At 38.8% G+C, this 23,912-nt stretch overlaps 1 protein-coding gene across 1 annotated transcript in view; it reads left to right on the forward strand.

Moving 5' to 3' along the window:
• Positions 1–23,912, forward strand: part of LOC126249143 (Down syndrome cell adhesion molecule-like protein Dscam2) — a 242,097-nt gene that overhangs the window by 212,285 nt on the left and 5,900 nt on the right. The window contains exons 19-23 of the mRNA XM_049950796.1: positions 1,657–1,800; positions 2,223–2,357; positions 15,637–15,767; positions 18,765–18,936; positions 20,840–20,948. Coding sequence (XP_049806753.1) covers positions 1,657–1,800; positions 2,223–2,357; positions 15,637–15,767; positions 18,765–18,936; positions 20,840–20,948 — 691 coding nt within the window. The remainder of the gene's footprint in view (positions 1–1,656; positions 1,801–2,222; positions 2,358–15,636; positions 15,768–18,764; positions 18,937–20,839; positions 20,949–23,912) is intronic.

Genomic DNA, 23,912 nt, shown 5'->3' on the forward strand with positions numbered 1-23,912 from the left:
CACAGTAGGCAGTGGTGCTCATTTTAATGGTATCTGATGTGCTGGAGGATTGCAATCATGAGTATCCCTATGGTAGATGAGAACAGCCTGTCACTGTGACTCTTGTGGTCATAATTTTTCTATAGATGCTAGATTTTGTACTAGCTTTCTCCTGTCCACATTTTAAAAATATTTCATAGCACTTTTTGTAACAAAGTATTTCTGGAGCATTACTTGTTCTGACTATTGTGTACATAACCCTTTATTGCTGTGATGGCACTCTTATGCCTGTGGTAAACCATGCCTTCTTTAAGGACTTCCCAGTACTGCATTTACGAGGGGTGTTTGAAAAGTCTGTGCAAAAAATAAAAACTACTTACATGTTTATGGTAAACCTTTTTTATTTTTCGACATAGTCTCCTTTTAGACTTACACACTTCATCCAACGCTGTTCTAATTTGTTGATCCCTTCCAATTAATAGGAATTGCCCAAGTCTGCAAAATAGCTATTAGTTGCTGCAATCACCTCCTCGTTTGAATAAAATCTTTTGTCCCTCCAGCCATTTCTTCAAATTGGGGAAGAAGTAGTAGTCCAAAGGAGCCAAGTCTGGAGAATAGGGGGGGGGATGTGAAACAAGTTGGAATCCTGTTTCCATTAATTTTGCGACCACAACTGCTGAGGTGTGTGCTGGTGCAATGTCATCATAGAAAAGGACTTTTTTGTGGTCCAATTGCCAGAGTTTTTCTTGCAGCTCAGTTTTCAAGCAGTCCAATAACTATGAATAATATGCAACTGTAATAGTTTAACCGTTTTCCAGATAGTCGATGAGGATTATCCCTTGCAAATCCCAAAACACAGTCCCCATAACCTTTCTGGCCGAAGGACTGGTCTTCGCCTTTTTTCGTGCAGATTCTCCCTTGGTAACCTGTTGTTTGATCTCTGGAGCATAGTAATGTAGCCATGTTTCATCCCGAGTGACGAAACAATGCTTAAAATCCTGCGGATTCTTCCTGAACAGCTGCAAACCATCCTTGTAACACTTCACACGATTCAGGTTTTGCTCAAGTGTGAGCATTTTTGTTCTACATGTCTGCATATTTGCAGCCCTCTGCTGCTAGAGGTCTCAGAATTGTAGTGTGTAACATGGCAGTTCATGAGAAACAGTGTGCTATAATAGAGTTTAAAGTCAGTTTGTCCTCACATGGGGCTTCCCCTCCTTCAGCATAATACCAGACCACATGACATCTCCAACAACCAGACATCTTGGGTTCACTGTCATCGATCATTGCCCATGCTGTCGTGACGTGGCTCTATCTGATTTTAAACTGTTTCAAAAAACTAAAAGAACACCTTCGAGGGCGTCTCTCTGTGATGAAGCGGTGTAAGCAGAGGTGAGGTTGTGGCTGTGTCAACAAAGTCAAATGTTCCACAGTGACAGCATCAACAAACTGGTTTCTCATTAGGAGAAATGTTTGTCACCAGAGTGACTGTTGGGAAATATGTAGACATGGAGATTAAAGATATAGAATGTTGAAAACATTTGTCTTGTTTAAAAAGCTTTAAGAATTTTCAGATAAAAAAATTGGAAGGCATTAGTTTTCAGCCTGCCCTTGTAATATTTTTCTCCCTGATAAGTGTACTCAGCAATTTCGCTGACACTGTTCTCATTTTTTCAGGGAACCTGGTGCCAGACCAAAGCAACATAAACGTTAATGATGCTGTTCCATTCTATATGGATGTAGCTGTTATTCTGCCAGTCCTTATCTCCATAATAACACTCATAGCAGTATTTGTGGGTGTTTGCATCTTCTTTCATAGGAGTGAGTTAGCATAAATACAGATTTTTCTCTCTCAGCTTACCATAATTCTTGAAAATAATTTACTAGTGTCAGTCTGTGTAACAGTAAAACCTGGAACTAAAATAGGTTTGAACATGTTTATCTGTAAATCTTGTTAGTACTTCATTTATTTATACAGTTTCATTCTCTTTTCTTGTTCAGTGTATTCTTATAAGTGTAAGACAGCCTGTGAAGGTGCTATAGCAAACAGATGTAAGACATAATACACACACATCAGGGAAAGACCCAGGTATATTGTAAATTATTTCAGTTGCTGACACACAATTTCCTTACATTATAGGCATTTTGTGTGTTTTTTGAAAATGCTTCTATATAATAGTAGGATTATTTTTAGTATAGTTTGCATCAAGGAAAGGAATTAACCAAATTTTACTTTCTGACAGAACCAGGTGCACAAGCAGAAGGGCAGTCACAGCCTATGGTGACTTTGGACAACAAGCACAACATTGCACAGAGGGAGCAGTATTATGCAGCAGTACAGAAAGGTGCAACTTCACACTCCTCAGAACGAATTCCAGGTAGCTTCATTTGTTATCAAGTCTTGTTGTATTCTACATTAATTATAGAAGAGCACAACTACCTTCACAAATTAATTAAATTTGTCATTGTAATTGATATGTCATTTGTAGAAATTTTTTTCTCAGAACCAAACAATTTTATTGAAATGATATCGCAATTGTGACAGACCCATACGCCTACTGAAAAGTTATACAGGGTGTTTAAAAAGGCTGTTCCATATTTTCAGAAGATATAGTACTTGTCTAAAGCAAAAAAAAAAAAAGTCTCTCAAACATATTACCTGAAACGAATACCTGTTGAGATGTAGGCAACTTCAACTTGTCAAGAACAATAGATTCTCAATACAGTAACCTGTTTTCATATTGACATTCATTTCTCATCTCGTACTGTTGTTTGTCTCTGTACTTAGTCCTCTGACTTTAATGCTGTTGTCAGACATACCACTAAAACTGTCTCATCAGCCATGTGAACATATTTTGAGGTTTTGCTGACATCATAACAAGATAAGTGAATTGGTGAAGGGCAAACAAGGAATAAACTGTGAAATAAGTCTCATTATGGGAAAATGGCAAGTATGGTCTTCTGCTACAGTTTAGCTAATAGCATTAATTGATTGGTGTATGTCATGTATGGTGAATGACATCCCCGACTTCAATTCTATCTGAGAAGGGTTTATCAGGTCATGCCAGGGAATTGCAGATGAGATCATTTGCATTAAGGGTGGTGGATCAGTGTAGATATCGTACAGTTCACACACTAGATATGGAAGAGCAAATGCTGTGGCAAGTAGATGATGATCCTGAAACAAGTGTGCAAAAAAATTAGAGCTGTAGGTATAACCCATACTGTTGATGTAAAATTCTGCATGAGCAGTTATTTTAACCATCTGATTTACAGCATATGAAATCTCTTAGGCTATAAGGCCAACATGCCAGAATACAGTTCAGCCAATGGGTTTTGAAATGGAGTGCTGAAAATCTAAAGTTCACAGCTTACTTTTTATTTATGAGAGAGACAGGATTCAAACAAAGTGGGATAAGACATTACCACAATACTCATGTATGCACAGAAGTGAAAAACTGTGCGTGCCATTGAAGAACATTGCCCTTTGCAGAAACACACTGGAAGTGGCTTATATGTGTTGGGCTCTGCCCCACACCCTATGCTTTGTACTCTAATATTACATACAAATGTTTTTGAGTATTAGATTGGCTGAGGAGTTCCAGTAGCATGGCCTCCCCATTCACCTGACCATTATCCCTTAATGGTCTAATCTAGGAACATTTAAAGGTGTCTGTAAATCCCAAACCCATATGTTACAGGGACATATTTTCCATGTATGTGACCAAATCTTAGAGCAGCCACATATGTTTGCAGGAGTTTGTGATTCTTTGAGGAGGAGAGGTGAAGGGTGTGTAGCTTTGTGATTCTTTGAGGAGGAGAGGTGTTAGCTTCGACAGGGAGTTATCGTAGGAGAGAATGGCTAATATCTCAAATCTTTTTTTCTGGGTGTATGTTTATTGTACTTGTTTTTCTAGCTTTGACCAGCACTAGTTTCTATAAACACCCTTTATATTTTAACAAGATATGTATTTATAGAGATCATCTAAAAGTCACTTTATAGTACATGGCTGGGGATGCTGTGTTCCGGTGACACTAATAGTCCTATTCAGCGTAAGTATGGATTAAGAGAAAAATGCCTTTCTGCATGCTTCCTTAAATGTAATCTCCATTTTCTTAAGGAAGTCATTTTCCTGTGAAGGCTGTTGTTTTACTTTGAAATAGACAATTTTTCATAATTTATTGTTTAGATAATTTATCCTGCTTGGCTATTATCAAGATAAATTGCAATAAAACCTCATTGAAATACATTAGTGTAACTAGTAAAATGAAGACACACATGGTGTGGTCATTGTCTTGTATGTTGGCACAATGACAAAACCTGCTTGACGGCTGCATTTTTCCCCAATTGTATTTTTGCTGGATGTAGCTTCAAATTGCCCAAGAAGCTGATCAGTAAACTATGAAATAAAGTGTTTATTTCAAAATAAAACATCCTACGCAGCAAAGTGATTTCCCTGAGGAAATTCACTGAATGTTACATGTGATATATGATGGAGGCAGTAGAATGTTTGCACTGGACAAAAGTATTGTTATATTTTCTCCACAGATTGTAATATAAATTCCCTGTGCATGTTCGTTACATTTTCATATGGTCTTACTAAACTGCTATGATCGTAGAAAAGTATCTCTGAGTTCATTTGATGTTTGCTATTATGCCTACCTGATATGGAATCCAAATCCTAGAGCAGTATTCCAGAATTTGGTACACTAGTATCTGGCAGGTAATTTCATTTTTAAGATGCACTACACTTTCCTTATGTCCTTCCAACCAATCTGATTCTTCCATTTATCTCCCTTACTACTAATTTCACTTCCCTGCTACTAATTTCACTTGTTGATTCAATTTTGTATCTCTTAACAGTATTCTCCCGTATGTACTTAAACAGTGGGACAGTCTCCAGAGGTGCACCAGTAATAACGTAATTGGATATTATAATGTTCTTTTTCTTGGTTGAGTCAGAATTTACCAATATATAAAGACGTTAGGTATCATTTCATTAAGTAGGAATGACACCTAAGTCCTGAAAATCATCAAACACTGCTTTACTTTGGACAACAATATTACCGTTTAATCTCAATGCATGGGAATATCTACACGAGTAATTGAAAAATTTCAATATTTCTGTTCTGATGTAAACACTGTTTGATCAAAATTATCCTGACACCTATTTGTGGATATTAATATGGAGTGTGTCCATCTTATGATGGCTTCAATTCTGCTAGGCACACTTTCAATGAAGTGTGTACTTGTGGAGGAGTGGCTACCCATTCTTCCTCAAGAGCCAAAAGCAGAGAAGGTAGTATTGTTGGATGCTGAGCCTGGAGCAAAGTCAACTTTCTAATTCATTGTAAATATTTTTTTGGGTTCAGGTTGGGCCTCTGGATGGCCAGTCTATTCAGGAATGTTACTGTCCACAAACTACTGCCTCACAGATACCACTTTGACAGGGTGTTTTGTCATGCTGATACAAAAACATTGTTGTCTCCAAACTGTTTCTCTACTATATGCAGCATACAATACTGTAAAATTTTAATATCATTCCTCATTTAGTGTTGCCTTAAGTGCAATAAGTTGACCACATCCTAACCACACAACCATCTCCATTCTTTGCCGTTGGCACTGTACATACTCCCAGACTCTTTTAATACTGGTGGTCTGCCTCTCATTACATATAGTGGTCAATTCCACTTTGAGGGGTGTCTGGATTCTTTGATCAGGTAGTGAAAATGGGACCTATATGACAAGTAATGGAAAAATTCATAACACAATTTGTAATATTTTCCCAGTTTTCACAGTTACAGGGATGTTAACACCACAGTTCAAAATGTGTTCAGTAATTAAGAATACTATGACTTTTTATAGTTTTGTCTGTGTGTACATCCTGAATTACTTCATTAGTTGCAGATTGGTTTGTAATATCATTGTAGTCAGTGCACTACATATGAAAGAAACTGCCATATATAAAATAGCAGACAATGTGAAACACCATTGTCATATCACACTTAAGATGCAGTTAGCTGAGAATTCTTACTTTTCTTTTATTTTTGCCTTTCCTCCAACAACAATCCTTAGAATTTAATTAAATATGTGTAATACTCTACAAATAGGCTCTAAGGAGGCAATAGAAACTGGGTGTAACAAAAACTGTTCTTTGATGAAAAGTTTCACAGACACTATAGCCAAACAAAGTAAAATTTTTCTTATATGTTATGTAAAAAAGTTCTGAAATATTTCAAACTTAAAAGATTACCCAAGTAACCACACACTCAACCCAAGCTATAAAACAACTTGAGGATCGATGTCATAATAGTAAACGGAGCTTTTGTTAATGGAATTTCGGAGAGAAGTCCATTATTAGAAAAATGTTTGGCAGCTTTCTTTATATATTCATAACTGGTAATAACACCATGCACTTGACAATGTCACTACTTTTTGTGCATTGTGTTGATGTCTCTTAAAAATAAACTTCCACTTTTATTTCCCACGGCATTACTGGCTATTATTGTATGCAATTCACTGGAAACATCTGAAAAATCATAAATTTGCAGACAAAAATTAATAGGTTGCATTTAGAATTAAGTTCTGCAGGAAAAGAGAGGTAAGGAAAAGGGAAAGAATGATTAAATAGGTCCCTAGCTTATTGAAAGAATTACCATCAACCTCTGCTAACAAAACCTAAATTAGTGTCATAGAAATCTTCCCATGCAATACCAGTGGTTCCAAATTGAAGGGTTGGGAATCTTCTTAAACATGTACATTCTTCTGCCACATGTACATTCTTCTGCCACCTATAATAGCTGAAGAATTGTTAATTCCAAGTGCTATTGTTTCCCTCCACTTGTGCATACTTCACAGTATTTAGTCACCACCCTACACAGTGCAGGCCTCCTCAGTTTACTCATACACCTCTTATTCCCTTCTTTCCTTCTTTCTTGCCTCTTTCTTGCCTCCTTTACTCCTCTTTTTTTGCACACACTTTCCCTTCTATTTCATCCCAGAGTATTTCTCCTTGCATTTCTTTCCCCACCATCAAACTCTCACCTTTTACTTTATCTCTAATCTGTACCATTTTGTACAATCACTCATATTACTGTCAACACTTTTTCTAAATGACAGTTTACTTTTATTCTTGAGTTTTCATCTCTTCTTGTCTGGCTTATACTATTTTCTGCTATCAGTGCTGCTTTTAGGGTGATTCTATTGTTGTGCTTTTCTTCTTTAACCATATACTTCACAGGAAGTTTATAATCATTTACTTGCTGTAATTTTTCCCTTTTTTCGTAATTTTTAATTTTTCTGGTGTATATGATGTACAAAAAGTACCCGGGCAAACTGATTGATCATCAAGCATAATGTACTGTGCACAATATTTTGTCAACAGATGAAATTGTCACCTTCAAACCAATTGATGGGCTTGTGTTAGGAGGCAGGAGTTTTCTCATTTTATACCTGAAGGTATCCATCCACTACTTACGTGAATTGCAGTGAGGCATAAATATTCTGTTTGAGGAAAATATTCTGTGAATAGTTTCTGCTGATGTGTCCAGCACCAGCAACATTCCCTTTTTATGTAAGTCTCATTGTTGAGCCTTTGTAGTTTTGACCATCAAACTCTGGTCCTAACCTTTGGTGTTAAATACGCAGATGGAAGTCATGATTCCTGATCTCTTTGTGGTAGTACTCATATAGGTAGTTAGTAAGATTGTGGGTGATTTCAATTTCATTTGATTCTGGTATGCATAAATCCCAGACATTGAAGGTCTCTTAGAAATCAGTCTCCACCCTTACATCCAACAGCATTAATGATTTTTATTTTATGCAGATCACTTGACTTCTCTTAAAGTTGTAAAGCTACAGACATAAATTAACAGGTCGCCTTTACAATTAAGTTAAATTGTTGCAACGTTTTAGTGTTTTTCATGCCCATCATTTTCAGGTTAAGTGACAGGATGCTGTTCTGTTTATATATGTATATCTGCTGGACTGCTAATCTCTTTCGTAGATTGGTCAATCGCGTGCCTTCGGAAGTGGTACCATTTTGGTGGTGGGGGATGTGGCAAGGCCTCAGTGAAAGTGTCAAGTCCCTGTGTCTGTTCATTCTTCATGTCATATTTTCGTAATTACGGAATTCCATGCTGTGGCGAGTTGACTTGCTATCTCAGTTTATTAGGTTGTTGTGCAGACGTATTTCTACCACGTCTTTGACAATAGTCCCAGAACCCACTGGCACAGCATAGCTTGTTCATTTGTTCAAAATCCAAGGTGTGTTCCTCATTGATGCTCTGCTCTGTCATCCCAGGCTTGTCTGTCTGCCCTAGTTGAACGTTTCTGATGTTTCCCGTATGGCACTGTGAGATGCGGCGCTGTGTTTGTCCAACGTACTGCATCTTATTCGCACTCAATTATGTGAATGCTTGTCATGTGCAGTCTTAGCTGATCTTTTGTTGAGTCAAGCATGTCCTTAATTCTCCATGTTGCATGGAAAACAGTCTTTGTTTGAAGTTTCTCCATTATTTTTACGATCTTGGCTGTTGGTGGCCTTGCGTATGGCAGAAATGTCGTAAATTTTGCTTCTTCTTCTTCTTCTTCTACTACTACTACTACTACTACTACTACTACTACTTCATTTGCTCTCCCTCCTCTTACCTGCATTTAAGGTGTTGTGTCGTTCATGCAGAAGTTTCCCGCAGATACTGTAACTAATTCGGCAAGCTCTTCCTGTCACGGATGTACCTGGATCCATGAACTGTGGGTGGTTATTTCCGATTGGTGCTGTGCTTAATCATGGCAGCTCCATGCATAAGGTAAGTGGGGTGCCACTGGAAGATTCCTTAGCTCTAACTCAAGGGACCCTTCAGTGAGGAAACAAAACTCTTTAGACATTTACTAACCACCACTTATTTCAGATGTGGTGGGAAGCTGTATGTGTAAATAGACAAGTTGCCAATAGTGCCCCTCAGCTCTGGGTATGGCTAATCTATAAATGGACCACTTTAAAGATGTAGCATTGAATACTGCCCGCCTAAACCCGAAGGTATTTTACAGACAAGATGATGTGTTTGTGGGGTGGCCATATGACAGAAAACATAGATTTCTTAAGTTGTCCCAGTGGCATTCATGATAGTATCAAGTTCACCATGGAGATACAAGAGAGTGGAAGGCTACCCTTCTTCGACATTTTAATCAAAAGAAGTCTGGATCACATGTTGGGACACTCGCTCTACAGAATGATACACATGGACCTTTCCCTGAATACTCAGTTGCCACCATCCAGAGTGACGCAACTTGGTATTAACCACCATAGTACATAGAGCCAGGTACATTTGTGACAGGAAGAGCTTGCTGAATGAGTTAAAGCATCTGTCGGAAACCTTCCCTGATAATGGTTACAGAGAGATGCGAATAAGATGCGCCTTAAAGGGAGACCCATTTGCAGAGCTGCTGAGAGCCAAGATCATGTGAATAATGGAGAAACATGAAATACAGTTTTCCATACAATGAAGAAAAATAAAGGACATGCTTGGTTCCACAAAAGACTGCAGACACCAGGCATTTACAGCACTGAGTGTGGATGTGCAACACAGTGTGGGATTCTGCAATAATGAAAATGACAGGGATGATCCGTTCAGATGCCAGCGGCATCCACAGACAGAATGGACAGACACTGGGGCTCAATGCCCACATAACGGTGCACTGCGCTCCCCCTCCATTGGTGTGGTACCCAGTTGTGGAGGTGCATGACTGGCCTGCCCACAGAAGAGGTCAGCGGTCAAGTGGCTACACAGAACACAGCACCTGGGCACTTTTCCTGCAGATGATGGGTACAAAACTCATTGAAACGTTGTGAAAAGATGAAGCTACCACTTGTCTGATCACCCAAGAAGATTTTATCACTAGAATACACAGAAAAAGCCTGCAATCACATACTCATGTATACTACATTACAGTGTCATGCAGATCTTCCCATGCAATACCAGGGACTCCAAATTGAAGAGGTGTGGTATAATTGGTAATCAGTTTGGTTAAAATCCATGTAGTTTCATTATGTTTACTTCAGTATTTAAATAATAATATTTAATTTTATAATATCTGTGATTATCATAAGCATTGAAATTTCCCGACAACTATTTGGCTATAACTTGAGCCTAGACCTTTTCATTTCATGGGCAGTGCTTTTTGCAACTTTGAGAAGTATGAAATAAAGGATAAAAGTACTGTCAAATTGAAACTGAGATGGGTGATCCTTCATTGATTCTGTGGCTTTGGAATTTAAATGAATTTCCTTGAATAATGATTTTAGGCCAGAAAGATAAAAATTTCTTCTGTTCAGAGAATGACTGTCCTCTTTATGTGCTGCACATACCAGCGTATTCATTGTACTCTTGTGAGTGCCTTTTCACGAAGTTTTGCAGTTGGTTAACACCATATCAGTTAATCAGGAAACAAAATTTTCTATCCCATGAGTTTGAACAATTTTACCAACATAATGGGATCTGACACTTGATTACCACCTTGTTGTATCAAGTTTTTACTGATGACATATGAAGATACCTTGAGCAGCTTCCCCACAGGTTATAAATCTGCTCCCACTTATAAGTTCAGCCAGGCAGAGCTGCTGCCCATATACACGCAGCTCAACCTCGTCTTGCCGCTCAGTGAGCTCAAGCGTCCATGAAAGAGCCCATACTATCCTGCATCCGCACACATCTGGGCTTGCTTTTGGCCACTCCCCAGGCTAGACCCGAGGTATCTACATCAACATACATTGTGTCAACCACTGTATGGTGCATAGCATAGGATACCCTGTACCACTACTAGTATTTCCTTTCGTGTTCCAATTGCAAATAGTCAACTGTTGTCTCCATCTCAAACACAGTCAGCATACCCTCCCCTGCAGAGAAAACAAAGCTGCACCGCAGAACCCAAAGATTCACTGGGAGGTTCATTAAAAGTGCTGGAACCCTGCTAAGATCAGAATCTTTGGTTGGGATTCCATTCCGACCCTATGTGACAATGAAATGGAGGACTTCATCACTTGCTGACTCTGCTAGGCTAATGCGCTCTATACCTGTGCCCCTTCCCCCTCCCACTTCCTCCATCTATCAAGACCTCGCTGATTGGATGTCCCCACGTTCTAGATAATGGAAAATGCTATGATTACAAAATCTCTCTTTCTTCCGCATGACTCCTACATAAGTAGATAATTCAGTTTGTCACATAGGCCTGTTTTGCTTGTTTAGATGTGTTGTCAAAGTGTTGTTTTGTCAGTAAAACAGATTTACTATTAACTTGTATGACTTTTTGCTGTGAATATAATAATATTGATGAGATATAACACAGTTCACCCATAAATTAAAATAGCAATACATTAGTAACTATGTCATAGGGAATGTTATTCTGAAAGTTCTACAGCACAAGCAGCAAGAGCAGCAGCAGCAGCAGCAGAGGCTACAAAATCAGCAGGTGATACTACAGCATCAGCATCATCAACAGCTATTCCTCCTCCTGAGCAAGCAGTGACTGCCGCCATGCGACGACCACCGACCTGGTTAACAACGTTAAACAGCAGCTATGCATACTGGAATAGGCACATGGTCCGTCCGTACCATCAGAATGAGGCAAACTTCACCACGGACACAAATAATGCCACAAGTACCTCCAGACACAAGATGAGCCCGAAGCACAGCAAATCCCCAGAAAATTCCTCCAACAACAAACCTCCAGCACCCAGCCCGGAAGAGCTAATCATCCAGTTGCGACAATAGTATTACCAACAGGTAGCTCTTTCGAGTCGAGTGCTGGAGGTCCACGTCGGAGGAAGAATCCTTCAAGGGACTGCCACACTTCAAGCCAACACCACCCAAAGCAGAGGCAATGTAGGCTTTAAGTTATTTAAAGTTGTGACTGTGTAATACTAACTGGTGTGCAGCTGGAACTAGTTCAGACCATACTGAGGACAGCATGCATCCTCGGCAATACTGACTCAGGTCCCTGGCAACCAAATCTATTACTCAATCACTTTCTGTCCAATCAACAGGTATGGGTTCCAGTCCCCTCCCCTGCCCTTGCATCTCTTTCCATGTCACAGTTATGAGCAGTGACCTGATCACTGCTCATAACTGTGACAGTCCTTGCGCAATGCAAGTGGGGTGCCAATGGAGGTGGAACACATACCTCCAATATTTTACCCAACACCCGTAACTATTTAAGCAAATATCAGTCAGTAATCATCAGTTCAGTCGACTAACTTAGACTTCTGCTATGCTATAAGGCAGCTTATCCTGATACAGAAGTGTTGTTTGACCTTTTGGTGGGGTTTCCAGTGTCACCCTCCTATAGTGAATATCAGACCATAAGACAGCAAATTTTCTGGCTTATGTGCAGTTTAAAGGGGGGAAGCAGTTATCTGTCCCAGCTAAAATATATCAAGGGGTGTTTTATACAATACACTAAGGTTCAGGCTCACAGGCATTCTAGCTGAGTGGCTTGCAGAGCTCACTGTTGGTAACTGAAATGGGCAGACCCACTGGTGTGGTAGGTGACAGAATTACAGCTGCACAGGAATAAGTCTTCATTTTGCTGTCCTTATGAAGCTGTCAATAATACATACTTGTATGTGGATGACAACTCTGATGTTCGTACTGATTTTGTTTAGGTTACATTTTGAACCGGTTTGGCTTAGCACAAGATGACTTTTGCTTTGTGGGTGAGGGTGGAGGGCTTCCAAAGTGGACACACACGTGGCAAGCTCTTTCAGTTCAGTGCCATTTAGCACTTGGGCTACATCACAGCTATGTTGCATTTAACAGTGATTCTGATTCCAGGTTTTATGTTTGCAACTTATGACAGTATAGTCCTGTAGATGCACTCTTTTCACCTGTAACTGTAAGTATGAATGATATTTCTGTGCATCCAGTGACAGTAAAAAGAGGGCCTAGTGTTTGGACATGTGGTAATGGATGCTTGATTGGTTCAAATGGAGCAGGACAAAATTTACATTCACTGTTTTAACTGATGAAGACAGTCATATGAAATCCTCTTCAGTGGTGACTCACCCAATAAAAGTGAATAAAATGACAACTTTCTTTGCTACAGCCACATTCCAGAACTATAGGACAGTAGCCAGATAGGTATGCTGGAATATGCATTCCTAACTTTTTTGGAAGAATGCGAGTAAAATTTAAGTGGGAAAGGTGGGTCTGCTCAGGTCTTTGTTTCATCAAAACAGCACAACAGGGTAGCCAAAACTGACATGGATATACTTTTGCATTCACTTTAGAGCATAAATTTAACTGTATCATTTTTCTGTTCCAAAGCAATGAAAAATATCTTCACATGAAGGCAGCCAAAGAATATTTTTACAAATTTTCCAAGAACTGTCTTCATAAATTTGAGAGAAGACACTTGGGCATACAATTTAAAGGTGACCTAAGGGTTAAAAAAGGCAGAAATATGCATTAATTCTCCAAAAAATTCAGTGACCTTTATATTTATTTATTTCTTTATTTATTAATAAATACTGTAGTATCAAGTTGAAACCATGTAAGTAAAATGCTTTAACAAATTTTTGATGTATCACTTAAACAAGGAATAGTTCCCGAAAGGCTTAAGTATGTGATTGTAAAATAGTGTTAACTATTGGCCAACCTCACTACTCTCAAAGTGTGAAGCTAGTATTGTCATAGATCCAGCAGCTGGAGAGGTCTCTCTCATACCATGTATACCAACCAATTCACCCACTCATTTTAAGTGACTTTGGTTCCCAATCAAGGTTTTGCTTATAATAACAATAAACAAGACTCGTGGTCGGAGAAGTGGGGGGGAGGAAATGAACAGAGGGTTATGGAGGAAATGGGCAGAGGGGGGAGAGGGGGGGGGAGATGAGATGGACAGAGAGAGGGGGCTAGCAGGATATTGAGCCATATATTCAATTCCAATGCATATTTAGCAATTGCATTGCCAGGTTCATTAGTTGTTTACATAATATCTACGAGACAAGTGGTGGTCCGTTTTGTACAACAGCAAAAAAAAAAAAAAAAAAAAAAAAAAAAACCTGAGTGATCTGCAGGAAACTAGTACCAATACTTCAAAACACCTGGGTGGACACACTGATAGCTAACTATACTGGTCAGATCCCATGTTGGATCAATGCAAGGGATTGTTTTCTGCAACTTGTCACTCATTGTTTGCACTTATTGAAATGTGTAGGCTCTTAAATCAGCTTATGATGATTATTTTTTACACCATAAAGCACATGGAATTATCCTTTTTTGAAATTGGCCACTGGTTAGAAATTTGCTATGCGCACAGAAATGAGTCTTAAGAATTGATTGTAGTCCACCCTTGAACCATGCATAGAGGTCTTTTAAAGGAACTTGAAATCCTCATATCTAGCGCACAATATATATTATCACTGATGCATTTCATACTTGAATGAAAAGTAGAGCTCCACGGTTTGGAAAGTCAGTAAAAAGGCGGAGAATGCAGTGTGCTGACCACATGCCTATCTGTATTGTATCTGCATGACACCATGAGGCAGAGGATGACATGCCAGCTGATTGACATCCATTGGGCCTTCACAGCCTAGACAAGGAACTAGTTTGATGTGTTTCGTAAGGGGAAAACAGGCCCCTTTTTAAACCCAATAATGTACTAAAAGAAAAGAATCCATGATGAGTATGCAAACCTGAATGTTGCTCAAAGGGGATTCATTCCAGTGGTGGTAAGATGTTTGTCATTCACTTTGCAAATTAAGTGATAAGTGGATGGCGAACTAGAGTTTAAAAAATACTCAAGGCAGTTCCTGTTGAGTCATTTTACACTATACAATAGTTCTGTAGCCATAATGTATAGCTTCCATGTATCTGTAACACTCAGATACAGTCCCAGATCCTCGTTTGTGTGCACGTGTGTTTATTTTTGTAAGCATATTTAAATACCTACGTTACTTATATCTTAACATGAAATTGATTACTGTTTATACAGGGTGGTACTGGAGGGGTGGTCAGTATTCAGGGATAAGACTGAGAATGATGATTTGAAGTAAAGCAAAAAGGTGTAGTAAACACAGTCTCTAAAATGAATGCCTTAAGAGCTGTAAACACTTTCAGATACACACTCAAGAGTCTAGGTTTACTGGACATTTTTCTTGTTTTTGTTCATAGTACCACCTCTCAAAATTTGATTGCTTTCCAGTAAAGACTCTCACAGTATCGAAGCTGAAGAAGTGTTTATTGCTCTTGAAGTATGCATTTTAGAGCCCACATTCTCTTGCCATTTTTGCTTTGAATGATTGTCATATCCTTGAATACTGACCATTCCTGCTGGGACACTTTGTATAATACCATAGCATGAAAGAACAAACAACTTGTAAAACTCACTTGTTCTGTATCGTGTGATAAATTCATAACATAGGTCATTAGAATAATAAATAAATTAAAAAATAAGTAAATAAATAAATGTGAGGATATATTTGTGAGTGCTTCCACTTTATAATTGCAAACTGTGTTTTTCAAAGTACGTGGTAGTAATTACTCACGTTATAAGTGCAGTTTTTGCTGTTTTGTGCTTATTTGTGTATTCTTTAATGAATTCAGATATCTGTGTTTCCTTATTTCCTTCTTATTCAAATGCTAATGTGAATTACTTCATAGAATTTGCAGAGGACATATCTCCATATGCCACATTTCATGTGCCAAACCAGCCATCTTCTCCAGCACATATACAGACATTTGTATACCATGATCATCACTTAGCAGCAATGGAAACAATGAAACTTAAAAGCGTAAGTTAATGACTATTTTGCTGTGAAATATCATTAAGGTATACCTATTAATTAATATAAAACTACAGCCATCTTTGTAACAGTATGTGTAGTGCTCGCTATCTATCTATCTATCTATCTACCTACCTATCCCCCCCCCCCCCCTCTCTCTCTCTCTCTCTCTCTCTCTCTCTCTCTCTCTCTCTCTCTCTCTCTCTATAAAGATGATGGGACTTACCAAACGAAAGTGCTGGCACGTCGATACATACACACGAAATTCTAGCTTTCGCAACCAACGGTTGCTTCGTCAGGAAACAGGGAAGGAGAGGGAAACATGAAAGGATGTGCATTTTAAGGGAGAGGGTAAGGAGTCATTCCAATCCCGGGAGCGGAAAGACGTACCTTGGGGGAAAAAAGGACAGGTACTGGTTTACACTGAGGACGGTTACAAGGGTGGGAGCCAGAGGGTAGGGAAGGTGGTTTGGGGATTTCATAGGGATGAACTAAGAGGTTACAAAGGTTAGGTGGACGGCGGAAAGACACTCTTGGTGGAGGGGGGAGGATTTCATGAAGGATGGATCTCATTTCAGGGCAGGATTTGAGGAAGTCATATCCCTGCTGGAGAGCCACATTCAGAGTCTGATCCAGCCCTGGAAAGTATTCTGTCACAAGTGGGGAACTTTTGGGGTTCTTCTGTGGGAGGTTCTGGGTTTGAGGGGATGAGGAAGTGGCTCTGGTTATTTGCTTCTGTACCAGGTCGGGAGGGTAGTTGCGGGATGCGAAAGCTGTTGTCAGGTTGTTGGTGTAATGGTTCAGGGATTCCGGACTGGAGTGGATTTGTTTGCCACGAAGACCTAGGCTGTAGGGAAGGGACCGTTTGATGTGGAATGGGTGGCAGCTGTCATAATGGAGGTACTGTTGCTTGTTGGTGGGTTTGATGTGGACGGACGTGTGAAGCTGGCCATTGGTCAGATGGAGGTCAACGTCAAGGAAAGTGGCATGGGATTTGGAGTAGGACCAGGTGAAGCTGATGGAACCAATGGAGTTGAGGTTGGAGAGGAAATTCTGGAGTTGTTCTTCACTGAGAGTCCAGATCATGAAGACGTCGTCAATAAATCTGTACCAAACTTTGACCTGCCTATACTGTGAAGCTTTCTATGTGGGAATGACCAGCAACAAACTGTCCATTCGCATGAATGGACACAGGCAGACAGTGTTTGTTGGTAATGAGGATCACCCTGTGGCTAAACATGCCTTGGTGCACGGCCAGCACATCTTGGCACAGTGTCACACCGTCCGGGTTATCTGGATACTTCCCACTAACACCAACCTGTCAGAACTCCGGAGATGGGAACTTGCCCTTCAGTATATCCTCTCCTCTCGTTATCCGCCATGCCTCAACCTCCGCTAATTTCAAGTTGCCACCACTCATACCTCACCTGTCTTTCAACATCTTTGCCTCTGTACTTCCGCCTCGACTGACATCTCTGCCCGAACTCTTTGCCTTTACAAATGTCTGCTTGTGTCTGTGTATGTGCGGATGGATATGTGTGTGTGCGCGCGCGCGAGTGTATACCTGTCCTTTTTTTCCCCCAAGGTAAGTCTTTCCACTCCCGGGATCGGAATGACTCCTTACCCTCTCCCTTAAACCAACCCACATCCTTTCATCTTTCCCTCTCCTTCCCTCTTTCCTGATGAAGCAACCGTTGGTTGAGAAAGCTAGAATTTCGTGTGTATGTTTGTGTGTGTGTGTGTGTGTGTGTGTGTGTGTGTGTGTGTGTGTGTGTGTGTATCGACATGCTAGCACTTTCGTTTGGTAAGTCACATCATCTTTGTTTTTAGATATATTTTTCACACGTGGAATGTTTCCGTCATATGTGGGACACAAAAAAGTAACTTTGAACATGGCTTGCATGTTATATTTTTCGACTTTTTCTTGGAGATGTTGTTCAGATTCTGCTGCAGTAATGACAGAATTTCTTATAGTATCAAAAGATGCTCAAATAAGTCTGTTGGGTAGAATGTTAACATACAATCATAGGCTTACATTTTTTGCTTCTTTTAATAAAATGTATCAGGTATTTGACTCATTGAAATCCATCTTGTGTGTACTGACAAAGTATTTTAATTGTAAGAAAAACATTTTGATGAGATGCGTCTTCCAAATTGCTTTAGAAACAAAAGTTTACTGGATTCCATCATGGAGAATGTCGCACACAGTACATTAGTAATGTCAATGGTGACAAGAAGCTATAGTACTCCAAATATCAGTTAATATCCCTGTCACCAACACCAACATAAAATTTACCTTACTGTACAGTCCATTAAGGAGTATCTTCAGAAACTTGGAACAAGTCCAGATATAGCTTAAAATAATGAAAGTGAAGTAATTGGTAAAGATTTAGTCTATGAACTGAAGTAACATTAAACTATAACTATACTGTCGAATATAATTTATGATTGCAACATAACTAAAATATTTAAAAACATCAAGAACCTTGTGCAAATGGCCATGTCCGTATATATACTGCTCACATATGACCTTACTATTTGCATAAGGTGCTGTATGTTTCCAAATATTTTAGTTATGACAAACCTTTTATAATGTGCGGTTTTTTATCCACATGACAACTTGACATGAGGTCCAACTTAAAGTGAATGCGTTTCATAACAAAGACTTTTTGAGACCTGAAGATGACAGCAAAGTCTGTCAAAACTGATTGTTTTAAATAAAGTAATATTTATGCGATCTGGGCTGTAGAAACTATGTAACAAGTAAAACAAATCATTCCTTCTGTTTCCTCAAAATAAGAAAATGTTATAAAAGATGCTTAAATTTTTGTCCAAGATTCTCTCTCAATGGATGAATGGCCCAGTGATTGTGATCATATAAAATGTATAGTCTGAATTATATGTGAATTAAGTTAATTTGTAACAGATCATTTTTAAAGGTTTTCTTTTCATAGTAGTGTCTTATATTTTCCTTTATAAACAACCTGATTAAGTTTTATCTTTCAGTCAAATCCACAAGATGACTACACAAAACTCAGAGGGAGTCAAAAAAGTAAATGTGCACGATCAGAAAGTTCTGATTACTCAAGTTCAACCGCACACAGGTCTGATGCAGGGCCAGTTGCCATTCCCATCCACACAAGCACTAGAAATGACATAGACGGTCTGTCATTACAAAGTAAGTATATTATACAGTGTACTCTAAATTACTTGCCAGTGTTATGTTACAGGTGCAATTGCCCAGTATGTAAGGTAGAGCTTGACCATTTGTACTGAAATAAGTATTTATTTCAACTGAACAGTCTTTGTAGGAATCATTATGTATTTTCTTTGCTTCACTGCCATCTACATATCTGTAGAAATAAACAGCCTGCTCCAGGGTCTCAAACAAATTTGCAAAACAAATTATTCACAACTTCGTGTTTCATTTGTTCATAAGTCTCGTAGAAACAGAATTCATGGTGATGTTAAAACTAGCTCATACACACTTATAATCTATGTGGATGAGTTTCATCTAGTACTCTAATGAAATGAGGCACTGGTTCAAACCTGACTTCTCTGATTTTGCACATTTTGTAGTAGTTTCCTCATGGCTTGGCTAAGCAAAGTTTCCTGGTTTTATCACTCCAGTGCTGCTGGGAGTAGGTCATATTAATTGATTTTCTTTCTAAATTTTTGAGAGATTGTATAACCAAAGCACTCTTGCAATGAAGTTTTGCAGTTTCTTCATGATTTTGTGTTCAGATGAGAATATATTCAGTGGCTTTCCTTTTTCTGTGGTTCACTGTCCCCTCCCTTTTATCCTGAATGTAGCTTCATTGCTTGTAAATGTTTAGCTTGTTCCCACTGCAGGAGCATGACAATCTCTTTTTTCCTACTGGAAGGGTAACTACATGTACATTGTCTCAAAGCTCTTGTATAGCTGTTCTTTCTCTCTTCAAGTATTATTCTTTACAATGATGCAGGAACCCTACCAATTTTAGATTGTTTCCAAATGCTGTGAAATAAATCTTTGGGACTGTCAAGAAGTGAATCAACAGTTAAATATAAATCACATAAATAATGTACTTGTGTGCTATCTCATCATTCAGAGTGTAATTATTTTGATTGACAATTCTTAGACACAAAACAATTTTATCATTAAAAACAACAATAATTTTTTTTGTTTCACCTTACTTTTTCCTTTTTAGAATATCTCAAATGGCAGATGGAGTGAATCTTTCCATCAGTGCATTTTATAAACTGGGATTTAGTTTTCCCAAAAAGTTCATTTATGTGCATGAATTTTTTTTATGCTGACAAACCCAGTAGTTTGAAATATATCTGCTGCCAGAAATCTAGAGACTGCCATAGTTTCTATAGCCATGGTTGTATGAATGAGTATTTCATCCTTTCTTCCATGACTTGTCATTCCTGATGCGAGAATGTTGCGTTCCTGTGTAGTTCTTACTGAAATACATACGTCCACCCAGTACCTACAAATAATTTGTAATTTCTCACTGCCCGACCACCTAAATGTTCTTGTAACATTGTAACAAGCAAATGCGTGTCTCAGGTTCATAATGGGCAGGATCTAATAAAATATTATGTTCTTCAGATATAAAGGTATAAATATGCCAGCGAAGTTCTTGCATTTGTTGCAACATAGTAAGCAGCAGATTGTGTCTCTGAAGTTCTAAACACAAATATCTGTGGCAATTGTATGCTACTCTTAACAATTATCAATTCAATTTATTAATAACCAGACTGAATAAATTACATTTTTATCTGGAAAATAACTGAGTTTAAGCTGTTTGTCCTCTGAATTCTGGTCAGCTTTCCTTTTCTGGAAGGAGACAGTGCGACATAAATTGATGAAAAATGCTGCAACATTACTGGTATTGTAAGGGTGAAAAATTTAGAATGTTTGTAGTTTTCAGGCAAGAGTATAGTGGTTGTTCAGAGCATTTAATTTGATTGTAATAACACCAGATTAGAAAGCATGCTTAAGTTTTAGTAATGAACACTTTGTCACACAATTTCAATTTTTCATAAAGACTGTTTTCATTGCTTTCATTAATAATTTATTATTTTCTTGCCAGCCATTTTATATCAAGGAGGAGGAATAGGACCAGAGTCAAGCACATCCCCAGAACCATCTCCTCTGCCAGACAGGAGGAATGTCACTCGAAGACAAAGGCACAACGTCAGGTAAAATGTAAGCCCCATCCCATATCTCGACCATCCATCAGGTCCATGAAAATTTGTCATTACATGACAAATATTTCATATGACAACTTTGTAGTGTTAATAAAAAAAGTGTTGGATAGTGTTTGATTTTGAGTAAAATTTCGTTTTTCCTTTGTGTAAGAAAAAAAACTTGCATGTGCTCAGAGTAAAGAAAAAAGTTTTATCTGATATGCCATTCATCTAGCCTCCAAATTACATCATCACTTTCATTATCATTATCAGGAAGAATGCCATGTTAAACTGGATTAATTGAGAATATTTTATGAATGCTTCTTAGTAGCAGGAAATAAATCATCATTGCTAATGAAATAATATACTGAATCCACAATGTACATCATTTGCGGATTCTAATTGTTCCATGTAATAAAGTATTAGATGTCGCTGATCAGTTTGTCCTGTTTGCTTTGACAATTGACAACCAGAAAGTGACAAGTATGTACTTGTAATCATGTGAATTACTTTGACAGTGCCATTAGTACCAAGGTCCCACTCTTTTGTAAGCAAAATGCAGTTTCCCAGCAATCTGCCAGTAAAGTTAACCCTATATTTTCTTAAAGTAAAATTTGTGTAATCATTTCACTACATATTCCCATTCATTATTGTTCCCTTGTATTTACGTAACATAACTGATATGTGTCAGTCATTAATTTCACAGTACAATGCTAATATTGTCTATAAATTTCATGAAATGAAACAACTTTTCAGTTAAGCTGTAGACAGAGTTACCACTGGTTAAGGCACAGAACTTGAAGAAGCAGGTTTAAATTCCCCATCTGGCCATCACATTTAGGTTTCCTAAATTTTTTGAAGGAAATAGTCCCTGGATTGTTTTAAAGTGACATGGGTAATTTCTTTTCCTATCTTTGTTCTGTATGTTCTTGTCCTCAGACACTAATGGCCTCATTATTGAAGGTACACTCATCTCCAATCTTCCTTCGTTCCTTTAGCAGTGAAACTTTGCTCCGTGCAGATATTTGGTCAGATTGTATCTTGATATTACAGTAATCTTTATTAGGTAATTCTTCCTCATATGTAACTACATCGACAAAATTTGACATTCTAACAGTATCTCCTGCACTGTCTGACAAAAAAATGAAGCACCCAGAAGAGGAAGAGAAAACAATTTGAAACTTAATGGGTGAGAGGGTATGTTATGTTGTTCCAGTTATTACAAAATTGAAAGAACTTGGCATTATTAGCAAACTTGCATTGCACTCCCTCTGGCTTGGAGGCATGCACTAATTTGGTTGGGGAAGGCTATCATAGTCATTGTAACATCTCATGAGGCAAGCTAGCCCCCAAGTGCTGTAACTTGTCCTTTGTATCCTGGATATGGGTACAGGCACAGAGTTGGTCTGAGCTGGACCCACATATGTTCTATAGGGGACATATCTGAGGATCTTGTTGGCCACAGTAGTACCTCAACTTCAGAGTGAGTTCATGCGCACATGTCCTGTTTTAACAAGCATTGTCCTGTTGAAAATGGCACCACGGTACTGTAACATGACAGGTAACAACTAATGATGCAGGGTATCCATGACATACTGTTGTGCTGTCAGTTCCCTCAGCCACTACCAGCTGTGACCTGTAGTCATACACCATGGCTCCCCACACTGATGCCAGGTGTAACACGGCTATGCAACTGAATCATAGAAAGCCACAAAAAAAATTTGGGAGGCTAGCGTTCCAAAAGAGACAATGAACTTAACTCGCTCTATAATTCAAATTGTCATATTAAAAATCGAGAACCGGGTTATGTATTGAAATATACACAGCAGACAATCTGTTCTATGTACATAGATATGTGATATTACTGACTAAAATACTCCCCCCCCCTCTCTCTCTCTCTCTCTCTCTCTCTCTCTCTCTCTCTCGATCTGAAATGTACGTACATGCCAAATGAGGTTAATGATACAGTCATTAACATTTCAGATAATTTGCAGCCTGTTTTTAAATTTCAATGCAGACTGTTCAATAAGAACATGAAGCATCTGATATAAAAAAGCTACTGTTCAATCTAACAGCAAATTAAACACCAATTATGGCTATCATTTAACAGTACCCACTCATATGGTACAGCAGTCAACATGTTTGTTCCTGTAACAGGAATCTGAGAACACAGACAGAAGTCATACCGAGTGAGGTGGCACAGGGGTTAGCACACTGGACTCGCATTCAGGAGGATGACGGTTCAATCCCGCATCTGGCCATCCTGATTTAGGTTTTCCGTGATTTCCCTAAATCCCTCGAGGCAAATGCCGGGATGCTTCCTTTGAAAGGACATGGCCGATTTCCTTCCCCATCCTTCCCTAATCCAATGAGACCAATGACCTTGCTGTCTAGTCTCCTCCCCCAGAACAACCGAACCCCAACCCAATAGAAGTCATGTATGAGACTGACAGTCTGACATACTAGCTTGCTTTTATGTGGATTCAGGACTTGTTGATACACAATACAGGAAGTAGAATCATCCATCTCTACAGAAGTGATTTTTTTGTGTGTGTGTGTGTGTGTGTCTCCCATGGCACCCTATGAGAGGAACATTACTGCTCATATTACATACATGGGTCAGATGTCTAAGTACCTTCATAAAATGTGGATATATAAAAGATACGTGACATGTGGAATGGCCACCAGAGTGCTGTATTGTTGTTTGTGTTTAGTGTTGTCACCAGCCCGGGTAGGGCATATAACAACCGTGAACCGATCCAGATGTTGAGTGATCACTGTGGACATGGAGACATTACATACTTCTGATAGACAGTGTTATCAGCACCTAGCAGAGTTTGCAGAGGGCCTCATTGTGGGTCTCCATTTGACCAGGTGGTAAAATTGTCCAGTATCCAGATTTTTGGGGCATTTAGATGTGAGAGCACCCAAATGCATGGGACCATGAGGACAGGCATACTCGTCTTCAAGGTTCTG

The sequence above is a fragment of the Schistocerca nitens genome, chromosome 3, assembly GCF_023898315.1.
Source record: "Schistocerca nitens isolate TAMUIC-IGC-003100 chromosome 3, iqSchNite1.1, whole genome shotgun sequence".
NCBI classification, from domain to species: Eukaryota; Metazoa; Arthropoda; class Insecta; order Orthoptera; family Acrididae; genus Schistocerca; species Schistocerca nitens.